Source organism: Tauraco erythrolophus, chromosome 5 (assembly GCF_009769465.1).
Source record: "Tauraco erythrolophus isolate bTauEry1 chromosome 5, bTauEry1.pri, whole genome shotgun sequence".
Classification (NCBI taxonomy): Eukaryota; Metazoa; Chordata; class Aves; order Musophagiformes; family Musophagidae; genus Tauraco; species Tauraco erythrolophus.
This window is the reverse complement of record NC_141469.1, coordinates 81,182,449-81,203,658: the sequence shown is the minus strand read 5'-3', so window position 1 is coordinate 81,203,658 and position 21,210 is coordinate 81,182,449. Positions and strand designations below refer to the sequence as shown.

General features: G+C 39.7%; 1 protein-coding gene across 1 annotated transcript in view; it reads left to right on the top strand.

Moving 5' to 3' along the window:
- The first annotated feature begins 296 nt into the window (after positions 1 to 296).
- Positions 297 to 21,210, top strand: part of NFKB1 (nuclear factor kappa B subunit 1) — a 62,679-nt gene continuing 41,765 nt past the window's right edge. The window contains exons 1-3 of the mRNA XM_086612190.1: positions 297 to 326; positions 13,243 to 13,289; positions 14,432 to 14,516. Coding sequence (XP_086468316.1) covers positions 13,251 to 13,289; positions 14,432 to 14,516 — 124 coding nt within the window. The 5' untranslated portion in view covers positions 297 to 326; positions 13,243 to 13,250. The remainder of the gene's footprint in view (positions 327 to 13,242; positions 13,290 to 14,431; positions 14,517 to 21,210) is intronic.

The following is a 21,210-nucleotide window of genomic DNA, read 5'->3' as shown; positions in this document are numbered from 1 at the left end:
GCTCCGGCCCCGCCCCTCCCGCGCGTCAGCGGGAATTTCCAGCCAGGAAGTGCGGCGGACCGGGGCGCAGGGGCAGGCGGGTGGCTGCGGGGGCGGCGGTTACGCAGGCGGCGGCCGCGCAGGCCGGTGCCTCTCGGCTGCCCTCGCCAGCGGGCCCGCGGGAGGGAGGGGGAAAGGGGGAAAGTCCGCGCGGAGCCGGGGCGCGGGCGGTGCCCGCGGCGTCACTCCGGTTACATGGCGCGGCGCTGAGGGACGCGCGGCTGGGACCCGCCGGCGGCAGACGGCGACAAGGACGAGGAGGCGCCGCCAGCCCTGCTCTGCACCGGGTGAGCCTCAGGCGGCCCCTGACGCGCCGCTCGCTGCCGCTTTTCTCCCCTGCCCTTACCTCGGCGCCCGTTTGCCCGCCGGCTGCTCTTCCTCCGTGCCGCGGGGCGTGCGGTGCTGTCGCGACCCGGATCGGGGCGGGAGGGGACAGCTGCGCCCTGCTCGGGCTGGGCTGGGCTGGGCGGGCGAGAAGCGCCGTGCGGAGTGGGGGAAGGTTTGCCGGGGCGAAGCGTGTGCCCCGGGCCAGCCCCACGCGTGGCGCCGGGCAGCCGCTTGCCCGTGACCTCGGCCTGGGCGTAGACCGCCCGCCGAAGCGCCGGGAGTGGCTGCCGAGGGCTTCGGCTGCGCTCGCCGGGGCGGCTGCAGCGAGCGAGAGGCGAAGGCGGACAGCCGGCGGGCTGCGGGTCGTGCCGGCGGGGGTGACCCGGGGCGCCGGACACCCCCTTCCTCCCGGTGCGGGGTGTCTGAGAATGGCGACGGCCACCTTGCTGTCCTTTCTGTTGTGGTGTTGAGAGATTTCGTGCTGTTAGTGCGCCAACCGCCTCACGCCTCCTCTGTTTTTTCTTTTTTTTAAGCACTTAGGAGGCTCTGCTGCTAACGTGGTACGGGGATCTTCCTAGCTAGGAGGGGTGTCCGTGAGGGGCTGTCGAGTGAAATGCAAAAGTTTGAGATGAAGCCCGGCTGCTGCTGACCCCACGGAGGGTGCAGAGGAGGTGCTGCTGCTGCTGTTTACGCTTTTTTTTTTTCGAGGTGACCTCCGTGCTTAGCCGGAGACGCGGTTTGCAGCGTCCGCTGGTGCGTGGTCGCCGGCTGGCCTTGGAAAAACAGGCGGTTACCAGGCGTGCCAGCACAGGTTTGCTGCTGGCCACTGGGTGTCCTGGTCCTGGGTGGGACTGCAGTAGTTCCCCAAGTGTCACAGACAGCATAAATAAAGGGTACTTTCAAAGGCAGGGAAGAGTGAGTTTTTTAAGGGCAGTTTAGTGCGAAGTGCTGAAACTGAAATGTTCTCACCATGACAAGGAATTTTATCAGACTGATTGCTCTGTTACGTTTGATCTCAAAAACAAGAACATTCAACTGTTCATCATCACAGTTTGGTTTTTTTTTTAACCTATTGGCGCTTTCTGCTTTGATGGTAACTTTGATAAAGAAGCACCATCGACTTATTTTGTGTGAACATAAAATAAAGTACTATTTCTGAACTGCAGTACAGATGAGCTATGTGTTATTTGGCTGTTATCGTACTGCAGTGTACTGCTATGTAATTTCATTCAAATAAGTAAATATGAGTGCCTGTAAGCATTTGCAGAATGAGGCTTTGCAGGCAAGGGATCATAACAACTTCGGTGCTGCATTTCAACTTCCTGTTTTAAAATGCTCAAAAGCTTTGCTAAAGAATAACATGTGAAAAGAAATACAGATTATTTTTTTAAATTATTTTGAAGTGCCAGTCATGTTTGACGTGTTCTGTTCTTCAGAAATCTCCTTTTATTTATTCTGTTCACAGAGGAATTTAGTACTAAATGGATGCATTCTGTGCTGTATCACCTAGTGCCTTACATGCTGTAAGGTGCTGCACCAGCACTGTCAAGCTCACAGAACAGTTGAAAAGACAGCTCCTTGTTTTCAGTGGCATCCAGAGTCAATGCACTGTGAAGTATCAGCTTTCGAAATAGTATTCCAGTTAAAGCATTTTTATTCTTTCAAAAGAGAATGTAGCTGTCTATTCCAGGAACGCATGAACTAAGATGTCATTCTAAGACGTCATCCTGTCTGCAGTGTTTCGTAAGCTACAGAAATGACTACAGTTTAATAGAAAACGAAAGAGGAAAAAGTAGTCTGTAACTATCTAGAGGCAGATCCTTGGTTCCGTAAACTTTCCTGGCTCAAGAATTTAACTGACATTTATGCTGAAATATTATTATCAGGATCTGCCACAGAATGTGGAGATTTCAGGGAAACTCAGAGCTGAAATATGTGCAAGATCTGTTAAATAACTTCATCTGAAATATTAAACAAAAGAGAAAAAGCCTTTTTCTTTCTACCCTTTGTCCCTCTTTTTTTTTAAAAGAAGTGTCAGTCTGCAGTAGAGTAACCAAAAAATGAAATTATTTTCTCATGCAAGTAACGAATGCACTTTGAGTAGAGTTAAGGTTATAAAACTGAAAACGGCTTTGTATCACTTTGTGTCATGTTGTGTGTTTTTAAAAAATAATGTTGCAGCAGATAAACTTCATACCTGTAGATGCTTAGTTCAGTCAGCACCTTGGTAATGTTTTTGTAGTATATGTTTTGAAATCAGAAAAGTTTGCTGGGGGGGGAAAAAAGCGTACTGGGAGAGAGAACAAGAGAATCTTAGGAGAGGGTGAGAATGTGGAAAGCAGACAGGGATACTACATTTATATGCACATTCTAAAATTTCTTACTTTATTGAAAAACAGCAATTTAATTTCTTTTCTGTTACTATGTATTTGGCTTTTAAAATTAGTTTTAATAACAAATTTAAGTTTCCTTTTTTCATTGAGGTGGCATTATGTGAATTCGGTAATAGGATACCCACAAATAAATACCACTGACACAAATTTGCTAATTAATAGATATTTGAGTTTTTATTAAAGCAATACTCCTCCTTTTCATGCATGCAAACTCCAGAAGTAGGTGCAGTGAGGTACTCACATTATGATGCTCATCGTTGCTGAGTCTGGAAGGACAGGAATGAAGTTTGAAGGAAAGCTTTGCTATCAATGATGCTCTGTGCTGACTAGAAAGGTCGAGTCTCCCTCAATAGTTACATGAACACAAAGTCAATGTTCTGTAGTTGCAAAGATGCAGTGAAAAACGATATATTTTTTACTAACTTACAGTTGGTGTTATGACGCAGCTAGCAATGAGAAAATTCTGTGGCCTTCAGAGATTCAGGGTAATTAATTACTCTGTGTTTTCATAGATGGCTTCAAAATGTACTTGCTAAAATCATCTCACCTTTCGGAGCTGTAAATGATCGCCAGCTCTAAGTTCAGACGTATTGGTCTTAAAGTTGTTACTCATTTCCCTAAGCAACTAATGAAAACTCTAAAGTTAGTGTGTTTTTTTTTTTTCCAATATTTTCATAACTTTTCTTTGGTTCTCAGACACAAAATAACAAAGCCATTGTAAACCAAAGAGGACAGACTGTGTCAGGCAAATAATGAAAAAGAAATTCCTGATATTGGTCACTTTTAGCTGTGGAACAGGTATTTTAAAAGTGGAAGTTGTAATTCAAGGTCCTTTAAATGAGCTATGAACATTTTATGAAGTTCTACGTTGATAAGATCATAATTACAGTTGTCATTAACTGTGCCCTTAGGTCAGTCAGGCCCTAAGTTTGCATCTAAACAATAAAAATAATAGAGCATAGAAATAGTTCAGTGAGTCTTCATCACTGCTTTTGTTGAAACGTGTATATTTTGCTGAAGCACTGTTAGTTTCAGAAGTAAGGCCTTACAAGATGTTTCAAATTATTCTAGTCTCAAGGTAAGATCCTTTGTTTAGGGTTTAGGCGGAGCTGACAGACCGTGTGTAGGGAGGAAGCTGCTATTGCTACTACTAGCATTTTTTCCCCACTTTCAACTTTCATGTCCTTTTCAAAAGCAGTGCCAGATATTTTTTTTTTTTCTTCATTTAAAATGCAGAATTAGCTAAACTAAAATACCTCTGTGTTTCATTGCATCCTCCAAGCAAACTGTACTGGTATTAGTAGATCAAGAGCAAAATAGGTTTGAGTCATGTGGTATTTTTTTTTGTTTGTTTGTTTCTTTTAAAGATGATATTTTTATCTGCTTAAACAGAGACAGATTTTAGCATGAAAATGAAGTAAAAACAAAGTGAGCAGGTGTTTTTTGGAATCTTATGAGTTTAGTCTAAGTGGCTTTTGTTACTATAGAAAATGAAGTCTGCAGGAGTTTTATCAAATCTTTGTTAAAAAAAAAAAGCCTTAATAACTACTTTAGACCTGTAGATTTGAAACCTGGCTTATAACTGTAATGGTGCTGGACTCAGTTCTGTCTGTTTGGTTCCGCTTACTGGTGTTATTTAACTGACTGTTTCTGACATGTTACGTTTTCAGTGACTGTTCAAAACCAAAAGGACACCAGGAATCCCTTAGCTCATTTTTGTGATTGTAGTGGTAACAGTGCATGAAATGAGGGACTGTGTCTGCAGTTAAGACCTCAGAACCTGTGTAAAAGTACTTGGTGATACCTCGTGTGAACTGGGTTTCTTAAATCTTGGGTTTGCTTGTTGTTTGGCTTCTGGGAAACGCTGTTCTTAGCCCCCCACCCCCCCACCCCACCCCACCCCACCCCCCCCCCAAAAAAAAAAAAAACCAAACAAAAAAACACACAACCAAAAAACAAAAGAGGAAAAGGTTTGTTGTTTACTATTGATGACTCATTACTCATAAAGGTTTATGAAATGCATATATGCGGCTTTTTAAGTAAATTTTGATTTGATGAACAACTTTGTATGAAGCACAATGATTTCTAAAGAACATTCAGTGGTTCTTTTTAATCTGTAGGAAAAGGTAACAGCATTTTAACATGATATTCAGGTTAGTTCAAGTAGCATTACCACCCCACGTGACTAAAATACAGTGTAGTTACTAGAGTTGTTTTGAACCTCAGTATTTTTACATATACTTAGCATTGTACGTGTACCAGAGTATGTTTGCCATATATTTGAATATTGTTTATTCCTTTGGTTTAAGTTGCTTTGAATGTGTTTTAACAAAAACATTCTCATTTTATTCTAATAATACCCTGGAAAAACATTTTGTATGTTTGTAGCATTTTATTGTTTCCTCTTGTCGTATTAGTTAACTACTTAGACATTTGGGAAAGGAATAAAACTCTTACACAAAAATTCTGAGTGTAAAGATACTTAATAAAGCAACCGTTCAGGTAGTCCAGTTTCTCTTTGTTAAGTGAATTCTCTCCTGGCTGTGGATTTTTCTTCAAATGTAGTAGTTACCTGGTGTAATAAATTTTAGTCTAGATTTCCTACAATAATTCTGCACCCAACAATTGGGATTCAGAGTGTCATACTTCTGAAATCTCTTTAATACTTGTGACTGATTTAATTTCCTAAATGTTGTGTAGTTTTTCTGCTGTTGTCCAATAATGCATCTGCTCATGACTGAAAATATTTGAAAATTTTAACTTACAGTTTTTTAATTTTAAAAATACACAGCCAGAACTTACAGGTCCCACCCAACAGGAAATAATAAGCAGACATAATTAATAACAAGAGGAGGCAGTTTGTTGTTGTGTTAGAAAAACAAACAGTGTCATTTAGGGTTAGGTAGTGTTATTGCAGCTGCAAAAGTCTACAGATGAGAAAAAGTCTGCGGAGGAAAGCAGCATCTTTGATAAAAATGCCTCTCTGCACAACCCTGTATACTGAGAAATTATACTGAAATCTTTATTCAGAGGTTACACGTCTTTGTAGCAGCTGAAGGAAAGTAAAAAAGTACTTTTACTTTTTGGCGTATTTCCATACGCCACTTCTGTGGAAATTAAGTGTTGTTGAATTTTATAGTGAGCATGCAGTTTCCTTAAAATAGCCCCCTGCACCCTCAGGTGTTGAAGTTACAGGCAGAAGAAGAAATATTAGGAAACTTTTAATATTAAAAGGCAAACTTCAAATTTCAAGTCTGTTTCATTACTGAGTTAAAATGCCTTCAAAAAAACATAATTGATGGGGTTCCTTGTCAGCTTGAGCAAATTAACAATCACTTCTAGTGTTTGTTTTTTTTTTAAATGCTTTTTCTTTCCTGTTTGTGCTTAAGAGATCTAGGCCAATAATGTGAGTGAAAGGATGCATGATGTTCCCTTAATATTTTGGTTCTATTTACTTTGTGTATTTCAGAATACTATAGCTGTTTATCACCTCTTTTTTTGAATAATGCTGTCTGCAGCACATGTTTTTCTTTTCCTTTTATTTTAAAAAGAAAAGTGTGTGTGTGTATAGCTTGCATTTTTCCCAGTTTTTCCAGACTGCATCGGGATAGCATTCATCTAAATGATAAATATTTGGTCCAGTCTTAATCTTTGCCTGGGGACTTCAAAACCAGTATAATTTATTGAAGTGAATGCAATAAAAATCACTAGTTGAGAATGATGTAAATAAAATAACCATTGATAAGACCTTTTCTGTGTGAAGGTTTTGCTTGATTAACACTTGTGAGGGGGATGTCTCTCTTTCCCCTCTGCCTGCTCTCCATCTCAAGAAAATTTTCTTCTGCAGCAGCCACATAAATGGCAACAGTAGTGAAGTACAAGGTGCTGGTAGCTACCAGCTGTCTGGAGTTTAGTTGTGGAGACCTGCTTTAAGCAGGTTTGGACAACATGTGTTCAAAATACCAGCAACTGTTTGGAATCCTGCCTGTACAGTATTCCTGCTGTTGTTACATTGCTTTTAACAAAAGCAGGATTTTTTTTTCTTAAGGAAAACATCTTTTATTCAGCCATAAAAAAAAATTGAAGTGGTTAGAAGGACACGCACAACTTAGACTAAGGTTTGTCCATGTAGCTTCATGGCCCAACCTGTGTGTCCTCTGAAGCTTCAGAAGACCTAAGTCTGTGTGTGTGCGTGGCCTGCAATTTTGGGCAGAGGTAGAAAGCGGCATTTCTCAAACTTCCTTTGTTACCTCTCTGTGCTTCTTTAAGAATATATTCTGCACCACAGATTTTTTTGCTCTGCAGCTGTGCTCCCAGTATTTTGGGAAGAGTACTGGGTTACAAGGGAAATGGAGTGCTGGATGAAGGTGAGAGAAGGTGATCGGAGCTAAGGTGAAAAGGCCAGGGATAGGCAATATCCTGACTTTGAAGGCAACTGTGGTGATGAAGGCTTAAGACAAAACATGTTGTTTCAGTGTCTTTAGCCAAAATCATCTCAGCAGCTCTTGTCCTTCTTCCAGCCCTGACCCAGCAACTTGCAGCGTTTATTGCACAACATGTTTCCCAGCATCTCCATGCGGGAAACGCTGATCTCCAAAACACTTGTCTCGATGCAGATTATGTTTTGCACAGGATAGGAGAGTGAGGCTCAAGGGTTGATAGTTACCACTAGAAGAAGTAAACATACCAGGTAAAACACACTGTAGAGACTGTACAGTGCAACAGTTTCTGTTTCATAGAATCATGGAATGGTTCGGGTTGGAAGGGACCTCAAAGATCATCTAGTTCCAACCCCCCTGCCATGGGCAGGGACACCCTCCACTACACCAGGTTGCCCAAAGCCTCATCCAGCCTGGCCTTGAACACTTCCAGGGATGGTGCAGCCACAACTTCTCTGTACAAAATAAACAGGCTAAGAGCATAATCCCAGTGAATTTTGTTACTTTCGTTCAGTGTCCAGTTAAAGAAGTTTATTTTTAACAGGTAAATTCCAATGAAAGCCAAGTTAAAAGAGAAAAAACAATCTGCTGGAAAAACTTGCAGGAAAAACTGTGCTTTTGATATATCAAGTCAGCTGAAGTATAGTAGTCAAGTATCTCATCTTGAGGCTTGCTCTCTGAGTCTCAGCCTTGAAAGGGGAGAAGAGGTTGTGATGTAAAACATCTTACAAAGTAAGAAAGAGAGGTTTTTCAACATAGACATTTATTTAAACCATCAGACTAATTCCAGTTCACAAATATAATGAACTCTGGGTAATAAAGATCACGATTCACTGATGTACATATCTTCAGTGTATCTTTTACAGAATATGCCTTAATTTCTGTCCGGTTAGACTCATCTGTGCTAAAACCAAACTTTCTTCCATAAAACATTAATCTGTCCTGAACTCAGTCTTTATGCTGAACTGATTAAATAACAGACAAGTTTTAGAGTTGATTCTTTGTATTTTAAAACTCAACAGCAGGCAGATACCCTGTTGCTAGTCTTTTGCATTCATATTCTGAGGCTATAGCAGTCATCCTGTCACATCAGTTTTTCTGCTTTTATTTTGTTTGATTGGTTCAAAGTACAGAAACTTTAAAAGAGGCGAGTGGCTGATAAGAGTTTCTACCAGGCATCACCCTCTTTTATGATGAGGCAGGTCTTTGTGGGATAGAGAAGTTGATGGTACTGTTCATCCTTCATCTCTCCAAATAGATTAAAAAAAATACATTTATATTCAAAGAACGTAGATTAAAAGTAGAGACCTGCTTGCCATCTTTCTCTTTGAAGGTCTGGGAAAGGAAGCATATGTCATGTATTGTTTTTTTTCTCCGATCCTGTGTGAAATGTTAGCTTCATCAGTTAGTGCACTTTAAACCACGAGTAGATAGATTTGGGGTACTAAAGCTCAAGTGTCTTTTGGCTGGGGGGTGTGTGTTCAATTATTTAGGATCATATTCAACTGATTTTATTTCCTGCTTAGAGGAATAAGAAGTCTTCCTAATTTGTTAGTGTATATATATACCGTTCAAGTTTTTAGGCAGACCAGTATGAGAACAAAACTAGAAACAAAAAAAGAAGTTTACAGTCTTAGTTTGTTGAAAGGCATGCAGCTGCTGGGTGAGATGTCTAAGCGTTTTTGGAAATAACTGGACTGTCAGTATCTGAATCAAACATTAAAGCTTGATTCCTCATAGATGAGGAAATTTGCATCAGGTTGGGCTTGTCTGTAGAAAGATAATAGGAAGATGTCCCAGTCCCTGTTTATAGGTTGGATACTGGTATCAAAGAGGAAAAGGTTTACCTAATTTTTAAAATTCAGTCCAGAAAGTTCAAGCAGAACAGTAGAGGGAAGGATCTGGACTCCAAAAAATCAGGGGGCTGAAAAAGTTGGTTAGAGAAACCTATTTTTGTTTTTAAAAGTATATACAATGAATGTTGGAGAACAGCAGGAGAGGGATCTGGAATCAAATGATCGAGATAAACAGAAATGAGAATTCTTGTTCCTGGATCAGAGCATTCCTACATTAATTATGGTATTTCCATTTTAAATGCCTGATCCTTTTGAAGCTTTACAACAAATATTCAGAACACAATAAACGAACTTGTGTTCTTCCAGCTGTGCCTACTTGTACCTGGTATGATTTGGATATTGAGGAGTGATGCAAAGGGACTGGCATTATGTTTGCTTGCTTGGTTGGTGCAACCCCATCATCTTCCATATGTGTTTATGTATATGTATCTTCCTAGTTTTTTTCTTTTTCTCCTTTTTTTTTTTTTAAAAAAAAAACTTTTTCACAATAGTAACTGGCCGCTGTAGGGAGAAAGGAATACTGCACACACATGTTTGCACAGATATACACACTTACAGTCTCTCAGTAGGCACAGCTGTGTGATTTTGGACAAGTTTAGCTGAATTTTACATTTTCCCGTTGTGCTAGGAGCTAAATGACCTTTATTCATGAACGTTTGAATTTTCACACTAAAAAACACCGAGTTGAAATGTTTAGTTTCCTGCGCCCCATTATCTGAAAGACTTCAGAGGATCTTCGGGGTGGAGACTGTCGTGGTTGATTGTGGTCTGCAGGTGTAGGGATATTTTTTTTATTTTAGATGCAAGTGTGCAGTACAGTTCGTGGGAATCGGAGATTATGTGGGAAGCAGACATATGTGGTAATATGGACTTCCACAAAACCATTTTAATCCCAGTCATCTTCAAACAAGAGAGGTGGTTTCGACCTGACTTCTCTAAGATGCATATAGCAGCAAATACAGCTGTGTAAAAACAGTCTCAGACCCAAAATACAGCTCCTGTGAGGAGAGAATGAACAAAGCTGCTCCTGGTAGATGCTAATCTTGCCACTTAATGCGTGTAGGAATGGTGCTTAGAAACTCAAGCAATAAGAGAAGAGGCTAATTAAAAGTCATACAATTATTGCTAGGGTCTGTTTTTCTCCAAGTGTCTCTTTTTTTGGTCATGTTATTGACTCTCTAGATTTTCCCCAATTTCTGTGTAAGGAGAGGAAGTTTAGGGATTTGTTAACTAAATAAACCTTAAGCAAACAAACTCTGGTTTGGAAGTGGGGCTCCTGGAACATTTTTGTCATGTGTTTGGCTTTGAAAGAGCACAAAACATATAGTGAAACCGAGAGTGATTTCAGTCATTTAGAGGAGTCATTTCAAACTGCTGGGTTAATTTTTGTCTAGGCCCTGAAAAGGCAATCAAGTGTCAGTTTACATACACAAAGGCATATGTTTGCACATCTAAATCATTGTATGTTTATAATAAACTGGTTTAGCATTCAAGCCAGAGAGAATATCTTTAACCTCTCCTCCGAACACTGCAGCTGACTGTGGAACACAAAAGATCACTAGTAAGAGACACCTGTGCTTTTGGTGTGAGAGAGATTCTATTTCATACCTGGTTAGAGACTCGTTAGTACATACCTGTAGCAACTGGGAAGTATGTGGGTAGTTACTGTGCTGCGTCTGAGTGTAATGGTCATCTTTAACGACTGCTGTTCTGCTCTCACAGCATTGTTCATTGCATCAGCCAAAAAGCCAGAAATGACCTTTTTGATCAAGTGAAATTGAAGGGCTGATTCAAATAGACGTAGGTTTTATTTTTGTATGGATTCTAGTTTTTATATCAAAGTACTTTAAGTGAAAAGTTTTCAGAAATATTGCCTCTGCAGTATTTTTCCACTTCTGTTAAAGTCATGTATTGTAGAATTGTAAACGTGACAGAGAAGCTTAATCCTTTTCCCACGGAGTTCTGCTGGAGTGAGTGTGATACAGTCTGAGAAACTAGAATAGGGCAAAGATGATAGAACATGCTGTTAAAATTATCCTGTTGGGCTTACAGAAAAAGCTGTGAGATGCTTTGTTTGAAATTATACATTTAGCAAACAGGCAAGTGGGCAGATGGTATTCATATTAGCTCCTCAGATTTTTTATTTTTTTTTCTGAACAAGCATATTGAGCGTGGTATCTGAGTACTTTAGATATTTGATGGAATACAATTTTGTGATATCTGACTCAAGAAACAGTAAGTGATTAAAAATGAGATCACAGAACGAGATTTTCAGGACCAGTTATTCTGTTTATATAGAAGAAATTCGGCATTTGCATTCACAGTTACGCAGTCAGCGTGCATCAGCAGAGGGGGTATTTTCTGACACTTCCTAAAAGATGTTGGCTGTTGAGATCTTCAGATTGTGTTCTGTAATAGCTACACCTTTAACTGGGTAGTGTTTGCCAAGAACTAAATTACAGTTATTTCAGCGATTTCAGTAACTTGTCAATTGGTGATAAGGGTTATATTCTTTCTATGGAATGGAATGTCAAGTAAAAACATCTTAGTAAAGTTTGTTGTATGCTGAAGGTTTTGTTAGGCCTTGTACGTTGAGGTTTTTTCCGTAAAGATTGATAATAACAATAGCAAATTATTGATGAAAATAATGCTTTGCAGAATGTGCCTATGAGATAACGTGATTGACTGGTATTTTTTATATTGCTGAAATCCTGATGTATTAGATGAAGTACAGCATAGGTACTGCGGCTGCTTGTTACCTCTGTTACTCATTTTTGGCTGAAATCTTACAACCGGTTATTTGATATTTGCTCAAATACTACAAATAAATATTACCCAGTAAATATTTCTTTTTAAAATTGAATTACAAATAGCTGAGTACTTTTATTTTCTAGGCTAAAGCATAGTTTTATCCTCATGGACCTCTTTTTCCTGGAAGTCATCTGGGTATTAAGTGTCTCCTATTTCTCCATTTAAAATTTTATTTATTTTCTACTTGTGTGGGACGTGTGGCTATATGTTGTCTTTGGAGCTTGTTAACAAGCTGAGTTGAGCCTCCATCAAAGAGAAGTACCAGAGTATTCCCGTTTTCTTTTTGATCTTTGCCTTTCTAGTTCCTGTAGAAGGTACACGGTGACTCAGTTTTTCTTTACTGGTTTACTGATCGCTTGCCACTCTCTTTCATAGGGCAGTAGGTTTTCACAGTTCACTTTGCTTTACTGGAAAACATGGTTCATGTTCGTTGTGGAGTTTGAAGGCCAGTGACATGTTTCTGTCTTCTAGTAGTTATTAACCTTATTTAGAGTGTCTACTTGCATGCAGACATGAGTCTCTGGAAATAGTCACTACAGTTTTTTTCAGATGTTCCCTTGGAGAGCCTTTTTTAGTAAGATGAACATAAGTGACATTAGAATTCTTTCAATATCATCTACGTGAAATGAAATAACACTCATCTTTTGTAATAGATCTAATAAATTCCTAAGAAAAATTTCCAGGCTCTGCTTCCGGCTTGCTACTGGACCCAGGAAAACTAAGCCAGGCTAAACTTTCTCGGCGTCCAACGTATAGACAAGTAGACCTATGAGAAAGGGTTAGGTATGTTATACATCCGTATTTGTCATTGTCAGCACCGAGTTGTTGTGGGTGCCAAGTGCTTGTAGACCTCTGGAAATAAAGGTGTCCGAAATTAGTCAATGTTTGACTTCTGTTACTATTTAAAGAAAAAATATCGGGCGTTCTTTCTGAGCATCTTTATCTTGCGTTTAGTAACACTTCACAAGAAAACCATTAGGCATTCATGAATGCTCAGAAGTCTTTTAATTGTTTAAAAATGCAGAAATTCTGTTATTGCTAAACTACAACTAAGATTGTGCCTAAACTCTAATGGCAGAACAGGCAGAGCAAAGGCAGAATCAATTCCTGATTTTAATAAATTTTGACTTGGGGACTTTGACTGTAATCTTTAGTTGCTTGGGAGCAGGCAGTGGAAAATCGTAGCTGTAGCCTATCCTGTCCTTAGCCTGCCCCTTGTAGACACTGAGTAATTTTAAGAGTGTTTTAGAAATCATTAACACTAGGAGTAAAATAAGTGGAGTCAGAGATGGGGCTTGTAACGCTAACCTTTTTCAAGTTTCTCTGTTGCCGTACATTGAAAAAAATGAGAGTTCTGATCATGTTTTTCTGTTTCAGGACTTAAAATGGCAGGAGAAGATTCCTATATTATGTCTGATCCCCAAGTAAGTGGATTTGTGTATTTTCAATATCCCCGTGTTCTCTCTTAGCTCTCTCTTTTGGCTTCCTCTCGTATTGTCCTGTCATCTCCTAGGCTTGACAACATGGAGATATAAAACCATTCCAGCTATTGGCAGAAGTGATGTTTGGGAAATCTGGCTTCTTTCTGTGTATTTTTTATGTCACCTGTAAAGTGCCTTGCCACTGGTGAAATGACTGAAATGAAAAGGAAAGCCAAGCCTGTTGAAAGAAGCAATTGAAAAAATACTTTTTTATGCCCCTTCTGGCTATGACACTTGCTCTGAAACGTGTTCTGTGGTGGATATTGGACTTTATCTGCAAGTAAAGCCCCTTATGCCCTAAAAGGCCCCCCTCTATAATTTTTTTTGGTGAAATTTGCATTGACATTGATGACTAAAATGTTCCTTCACTCACATAGATCAGTGGACCTAGCTCTCCAGAAGCTCTTACTGATCTGATTAGGTCATTTTATGATTCATTTGAATTGAGAAGGGTGCTTGAGTGAAAAGTGTGGTCGAAGAACAGATCATTTCTACTCACCTTCATTTCCAAAAAGAAACTATTTAATCTTTATGCTTCCTGCCCTTTGGAAGAAGACAGATTTATTATACCTGACAACAACTACAGTGAGTTAAGACATGTCTGTATTAAAAAAAAAAAAAAATTAAACTTTAACCTGGGCATACTGTTTTCTTGCATTAGAGTTTGTAAATACATTTACATAAGGAATGTAGTCTGGTGGGGTTTAATCACAGAAGTGAACCTGTAAAAACTCACAGGTTCACAGCGAGGCGTTGGGCGAGACATCTAGGGTCAGATTTTCAGAATTTACCATCTAAGCTCTTACGAATATACAGCTTTTAGTGCATGTAAGCAAAATGTGTGCTTAGAAACTGTGCTGAGCTCGGTGCAGTCTCATGATACTGGTGAAACTTGGTCAGTACTACCAGCTTTGCTTGCACTGCTGTTGCCAGCAAAAATAAAATAGATATAAAATGTTTACGTACTGCACCAGGGTGTTTGCAGTCTCAATATTTGCAGAGAACTTTGAAATTCTTTACTGATTGATGCTTTATGAAGTTATGCATATATGTAGTAATGAAGAGTGTCTTTTCTTTCAATATAGATGTTTACCATGGATCAGTTCATGGGAATGAATGCATTATTTAATAATACCAATTACATCACTTCAGACTTACCACTACGAACAGGTAGGAACCGTTGCTGTTTGATCGTGCTGTTGTCCTGCTGTTTCTTCCAGTTTGTTTTTTGTTTTTTGAAGTTCTTTTCAGAGACCTTTTTGTTTATAGTCTTGTATTTCATAATACTAGATGCCAAAGTTGTCCACCAGAGTTTTTATTACAGCCTCAATGTGCCTCTTTCTTATCCTTATGAAACTTTCAACAGTGAGGCAAATCTGATTTTCTTTTAGCTTGTACGGAAACTGAAAATTCAATTAGTTAAATGATTTGAGTGACCAAAGAGCTTTGAGTGACCTGTTTTCATAAGTTGTTTTGTAATTTTTTTTCAAAATTTGCATCTTCAATGACCTACATATTTGTATTGCCAGTTTCCAGAGTGCAATGTGTACTTTTTTCCTTTTAAATGGTGTTTCACTTGCAATAATTCTTAAGGTGCTTGTTTTTCACTAATGTAAAGTATATTCAACTTCCTGTATTATTCGAATCTGTTTTTCCTTCTCGGTGACTTCTCTGTTTCCTGTAAAGTGGCAGTCTGGTATTACAAGTACCTACCAATTTCGTGAATAATAACACTAGTTAGAAAGTTCAGCGTCAATTTTTGCAACGAACTGCTAAAAATAAGTAAACAGTATTCTGTGAAGGTCTGATAGACGGTTCTTCCAGTATGGTGCCAGAAGAGGAATATCAAATATAACGTGTTATCTCTCAGCCAGTACTAGCTGCTTGATCAGCCTTGGTCTGGTTTTGCCTATTAAATTTCTTTATAAGTGTTACTTCCTGCTTGAATTTAGAAAACTCTGTTTCTCCTGCTTAGTTTGTTAGAATAGCTGATATGAGAGGAGAAAGGAAATAAAAATTTATTTAAGCATATGAGATTTTTCTTAATATGTATCTCCAATACTGTATTTCCAGTGTAGCTGTTGATATCTTTTAACATGACAACTTTCTGTTGTTGATCTGTTTGACTCTGTTTTATCATGATGTAACTGATACCTACTGCAGATTTCTTTTTTGTTGAAAATGCAAATTACTTTTGTTTGAAATATTTGATACACTTGATAGCAGCGAAGGTGTGAAGGGTAAAATGAAATAAGCAATTAGCTTTTTACTTTCTTAGGCAAAATTCCACCCTAAAGTAAAAATAAATGCTGATTTAAAAATTTAAGGCATGCTTAGTGCTTCAATATTTCCTGGTTCAAACCATACTTTGGTTTTCTTGACTGAATAGTAGCGAGGAAGGATCAAGAAGCACATATGGTAGAGATAATTTTGTTTCAAGATAAAATGTTCTGATGAGCAAAGCTCTTGACAAACATGAACAACAATCCAGCATATTAATGTTGCAATCATTTGTTTGCAGTGTGTTTTTATTAAGGCAGATAAAATTGTTCGCTAAGATTAATCTGTGTAGGATTAAAGGGCTTGTGCATTGTATACCAAGGGGTTTTTTCACTGTTCTCACCGAGTTTCTGTGGAACAAATAAGGTTATTGGAATTTTGATTTCCCCATAATGATCTCTCTTACACGTACCTTTTAAGCTTACTCTGTACTTCTCATGCCAGACTCATTCCATAGAAATTATTCAGATATATAAAACTGATTTTCAGATATCTGTCCTGTCTAAACTAGAAAACAGCTGTTTTTAAAACCGTGGGGGGGAGTCAAGAATTCACTGAGCTCTGGAGACACAGAAAACTCTTACTGGGCTGAGTCTAGCTCTATCTTTAATGTGCAAAATTGCTTAGAAAAGACTTTTCTTTTTTTTTTTTTTTTTTTTTTAAATGACACTGCTCTTGTCTATAGCTGCCCTATAGGTGGCAAGTTCCCTGGTACAAAATGAGATTTAGTAAAGGATCATGATTTTCAGGTTATTGCAAACAAAATGTTTGTTCATCATAAGTTTTAGAAAAAGTTGATCATTTCAATGCCATCTGATGATGCCATAGTGATTCTGTTTCTTGACTAGTATCACTACAATGCTTACTTCCTCCCCTGCTTTAAACTATGGTGTGTTGTTTCTGTGGACTAGTCTTCAGTTAAAAGGTAATATAATAATTTATATATTATGCTCTAGTTTTTTCCAAGCAGGAACTAATGATTTCTTTCTACACAGCAAGACCACTTAAAAATTCATGTGAGATTTTGCGAAAGTTCTTCTAGCCAAGATATGGAGAGGGTGAAATAAGTGTTCTAAAAAGTATTGTTCTCTAGGACAGTTGGATGATTTAAACAGAAAGAACAGCAAATTATTGCTCATAATTTGGTGTGGTGCCTACATCTTTCCATCTGTGCATTCATAAACGCACGATGTCAAACTTACTGTGTTGGCAGGCGGGTTTAATATGTAACTGAGGATTGCTGTATCATGCCAGCATGGCTGAATCAAACAGCTGGGGAATTTGGGGACTTTCTGATGGTAGATATTCTGCTGTTACATTAATATTTACAATAGTAGTAAAAAACCTTTGAGATGTTGGGACAAGAATTTTCTTGATGAGGTTGTCAGTGCTCAAGTGTCTTCGCTTGCTTCTTTTTCTATCTCACGTATGTCAGTTTTAAGTAAGAATTAGGCTTGGTTATTTTGACTCTAAAGCTGTAGCAGGCAGTTATGTGGTTCAAGTTCTACATTTACATCTGAATCTAGAAAGAAAAGTAGTCTCTGTGTGCCTAGGGCGTATCTATAACAAGTGCCATAACAGTGCAAACTGCAGGACTGGGATTTGGGTTTAAAACACCAGCAGCAACAGCAAAGGTAATAAATATGTCATGAAGTCAGCCTTTTCTTTGGTCTGTCAGGAAGTAGCCTGCTGCTGAGAGTTAGGTACTAATCCTTAGTAGTGCTGGGGAGGAAACATCATCCATGGCATGCATTTAGGCAGTGTAAAAGCAGACAAGCATCAGTGCGATGTCCACTGTGTAGTAGAGGGACAAAGTGATGCCTTAAATTGGAGAGGAAACGAGCAGAGCTCTGAGCAAAATGTTTTATAATTTGGGGTGTTTCTTACTTCCTCCCGATTATACAAGGCCATCTACAACCACGTAAAGTAGCAATCTGTGCCAGTTAGAGGCGATTTTGGGAACTGGTTAATCGCTTTGGTTTTTAGGTGCTCTGGTCTAAGTAGCTGTTGGCATTGAGGTGTAGTGTTTGGTTTTTCTGTTGCAGTCACACTAAGCCTGTGAAGTTGAAGCAAGGCCATCAGCAGCTGAAGAGTATTGCCTGGAGGCTGCTAAAATTAAAGTTTTCTGATATTTCTTTAACCTCCTCTACCCGGTGCTCTGTAATGTTTGCTGTTGAGAAATAAGAAGGCCATAGAGAGGAAAAAGAAGGCACTTATAAAAAATTTTATTTTGTATTTTTTCAGAGAGAGATAATGTTAGGAAGAGATTCAAGGAAGCCTGACCATCACCAAAAGTTAGATGAGTGTTCGTTTTCCCTGTCCCATAGCAGTGGCTCTAATCCTCAGAAGCATGAGCAGACTTGCATACTGCTTCTGGTGTTTTTTCTAGATCTTCTGTGCTTGTATTTTGAAGAGTGAGAGAGGTTAAGCAAAGCCCATGTGCTGGTTGCTGTAAACATCATGCTTTGAACACTGCAGGCTGAGATGCAGGAGAGTGTTCCTGTGCAGGTGAGTCCCTGAGAGGCAGGACATACAAATGCTATGATAGGCCTTCAGAAGGATCTAGATCTAGAGTCTGAACTTCTAGCAGCAAGATACCACTGCCAGGATGGACGTGAGAGAATTGGTGTTGGATGTAACGATCAAAACCTAGAGGCTATGAGCGTTTTCATCCATATCCAGAGCAAAGCAGCACACAATTACAAGGGTGAGATGCCTCTTCTGGAGGATCCGCTAACAGAGAGGAGATGAAGAGATGCTTGAACACCGCTGAATGCAGGTTAAATTGAATGACTTCAGGTACTAGGTAAGCTGTTGGATAAAGGACCCCTCTAGTCCTACTGCAGGAATATCCCACCAACCTCACAGACCCTATTTTTTCTTGACTTTGCTGTGGTGGAAATAAGGAACCAAGAGGGAGCCAAAGACGAGTGCTCCTTTGGGAAGTGTGTGTGCAGGGTGAGGCCCATCAAGAGGAAGAAAGAATGTAAGTGGTGGGAGTGTCAAGATGCAGGAGGGCCTCTGACTCAGGCAGGAAGGAAAATGAAGAAATGTAGCAGTTGAAGAAGATGTGGGGGGAAGTGGGACCGTGACTCAGGCCGGAGGAGAGGCAGCGGCATACGGGTCGATCTGCGGCGAGTGAGGCGAGAGGACAGAAAAGGAAGCACTGAAGCATACCCAGGACGTGGCAGTCGGCACCGAACCCCGTCCAGGCTGGAGAACTGCATGTTTCAGTTGCAGCGCTTAGCCCTCCTGACCGCAGCAGTGCCAGGCAAGTCATGAGGAGTGCTCGTGTCAAAACGTGGCTCTTGGCAACCGTGGGAGTCATCCCTGTGTAGAGCCAGCTCCGTGGCTGTGTGCTGCTTCAGCCTCTCTGTAGGGCAAACGTAGAACGTAGCGTTCCTACTTGTGGTTGTTTAGCACTTAAAAGGAGGTTGCTCGTTAAACAAGAACTTGAAGCAAACGACTTTCCAGCCTAGAACAGAGGTGCAAAAGATCGTCGCAGATCTTGCCGTTATTAGTTCCTCTTACAAGGTGTACATCTTCAGGTTCCTGCTGTCTGCTTAGACCAGACATGCCTACTAATAGAAACAAAGCATTAAAAACTTCCCTGTGCAAAACACTAAACATCTTTGCTTTTCCCCTGCGGGGAAAGGATGAGAGAGAGAAAGAAGGAACCACACATAGCCAGTGTTAGGCTCTCTGTCTAATGTACCTCTGGAAAGTATTCAGAGTTTAGTGAAGGCAGCTCTATTAAGACCTTTCGCTAAGTAAAATTCTTTTTATAGTCAAAATAACCTGCCATTAATGATTGGAAGTTACCTTGAATATTGCTGCTTTATTTTTAGATAGTGTTGCAGATGTAATCAAGTGCCTTGCATTAGAGTGCCTCCTCTGTACTGTTACTTGGATCTAGTTCAGATGCTAGACCAGAGAATTACTTAGTCGTTGTAAAAAAGGAAATGTTTAGTCTTCCAAAGGTTAAAGAAAGACCTCACAAAACTTCGTTTTAAATAAATTGGCATACGATTTATATAGTTGGAGTTAATGATAATGGGCATCTAATTTGCCTTTGTACGTTTATGCTGCACCTTTTTTTCACTTTCTGAGTATTAGTATATAAGATATTTTTATTTTTTGGTATCAATATATTTATATGCTTTTTATAAGCTTTTTGCCAAGGAGGCATGAGAACCACAGTGCTAAGTTTTCCATTTTTTTGGGTTTTCACAAGTGTGTGCAGTGCAAGGTGAAACCATTTCAGCAGTACAAAGAATTCCCCTTGAGCTTTCCAATATGCCAATACAGTGTACATCCCTCTCTTAGGAGTTCAAATTTCCTTATGCTGAGGAAGAGTTGGAACCTGGATCTGTTGCATCCTGGGGGACTACTTCAGCCACTTAACTGTTGGACAAAAGAGCGTTTCCTTTTCTGGCTAATGTTTAAGAGAAAGCAGTAGGATTTTGTGCTGATACTAACCCAACATACATGCCTTGAAAATGAATTCCTAAGGTGAGAACAGTTGAAGAACAGTTACTTGGCAGATCCTGCCCTGGAGGCCTGGTTGAAAGTTGAACTACACGGTTGTATTTTAGGTGCATTATTTCTGCCAGTGCCCAGAAGATACAAGGCCTCTGGATTGTTAAGGTATTAAATTTTAGATGTCTGAAGCATGAGGAGGGTTAGAGGTCTGTGAACAGAGGCCTTAAATTTAAGTGCTGATATAATGCTTAAACCCAACTTGACTCATCTTGACTCTGTGTTACAGACAAAAACTGGAACATAAAACCACACCAAAGCTTAATAATGCTGTACAACTTTTAAAGTTTCTGAAGTCCAAACTGTTTTTCATGCTTTCTGACGCAAAGTCATGTTTATATGGTCTTGATGCAGTTGTTTTGCGTGACTTCAAGATTTTAATTTTAGCAGTGTGTACTTTTTCACAGGAAGAGTGTTGGACTTGGGAAATAAATGATCTTTATATGTGAAATTGTGACTGACGTTTGCAATATAACTTTGACATGACATTTGGTTGCTGAGTCAGCTAACTTCAACAGCAAAATACTAATTCCATCTCTTGGCATATTTATCAAAACCTTCATTTTGAGAAAAGCCTGTTCAGTTAAGACCTATGCTGATTAAAGACATGAAGATCTGGTTTATTAAGGTGAAGTTACATTGAAGAGGTGAGAAGGATGCATGTAGTCATACTACAAACTATAAATTAATGAATCCTCTGCCGTTTTTATTTATCAATGAACATTAAGGCTATTGGCAAATTAAAGTTGATGCAAGTATAGAGTTCTGTGCTGAAGCCAAGTACAGACTGAGGTAGCTGAATCACAGAATGGTTAGGGTTGTAAGGGACCTCAAAGATCATCTAGTTCCAACCCTCCTGCCATGGGCAGGGACACCCTCCACTACACCAGGTTGCCCAAAGCCTCATCCAACCTGGCCTTGAACACTTCCAGGGATGGGGCAGCCACAACTTCTTTGGGCAACCTGTTCCAGTGCCTCGCCAGTGGTATTTGCAGATGGTGCAGTTGTTCGGAGGCAGGTCACACCTGGATGTTGGCAGGGCACA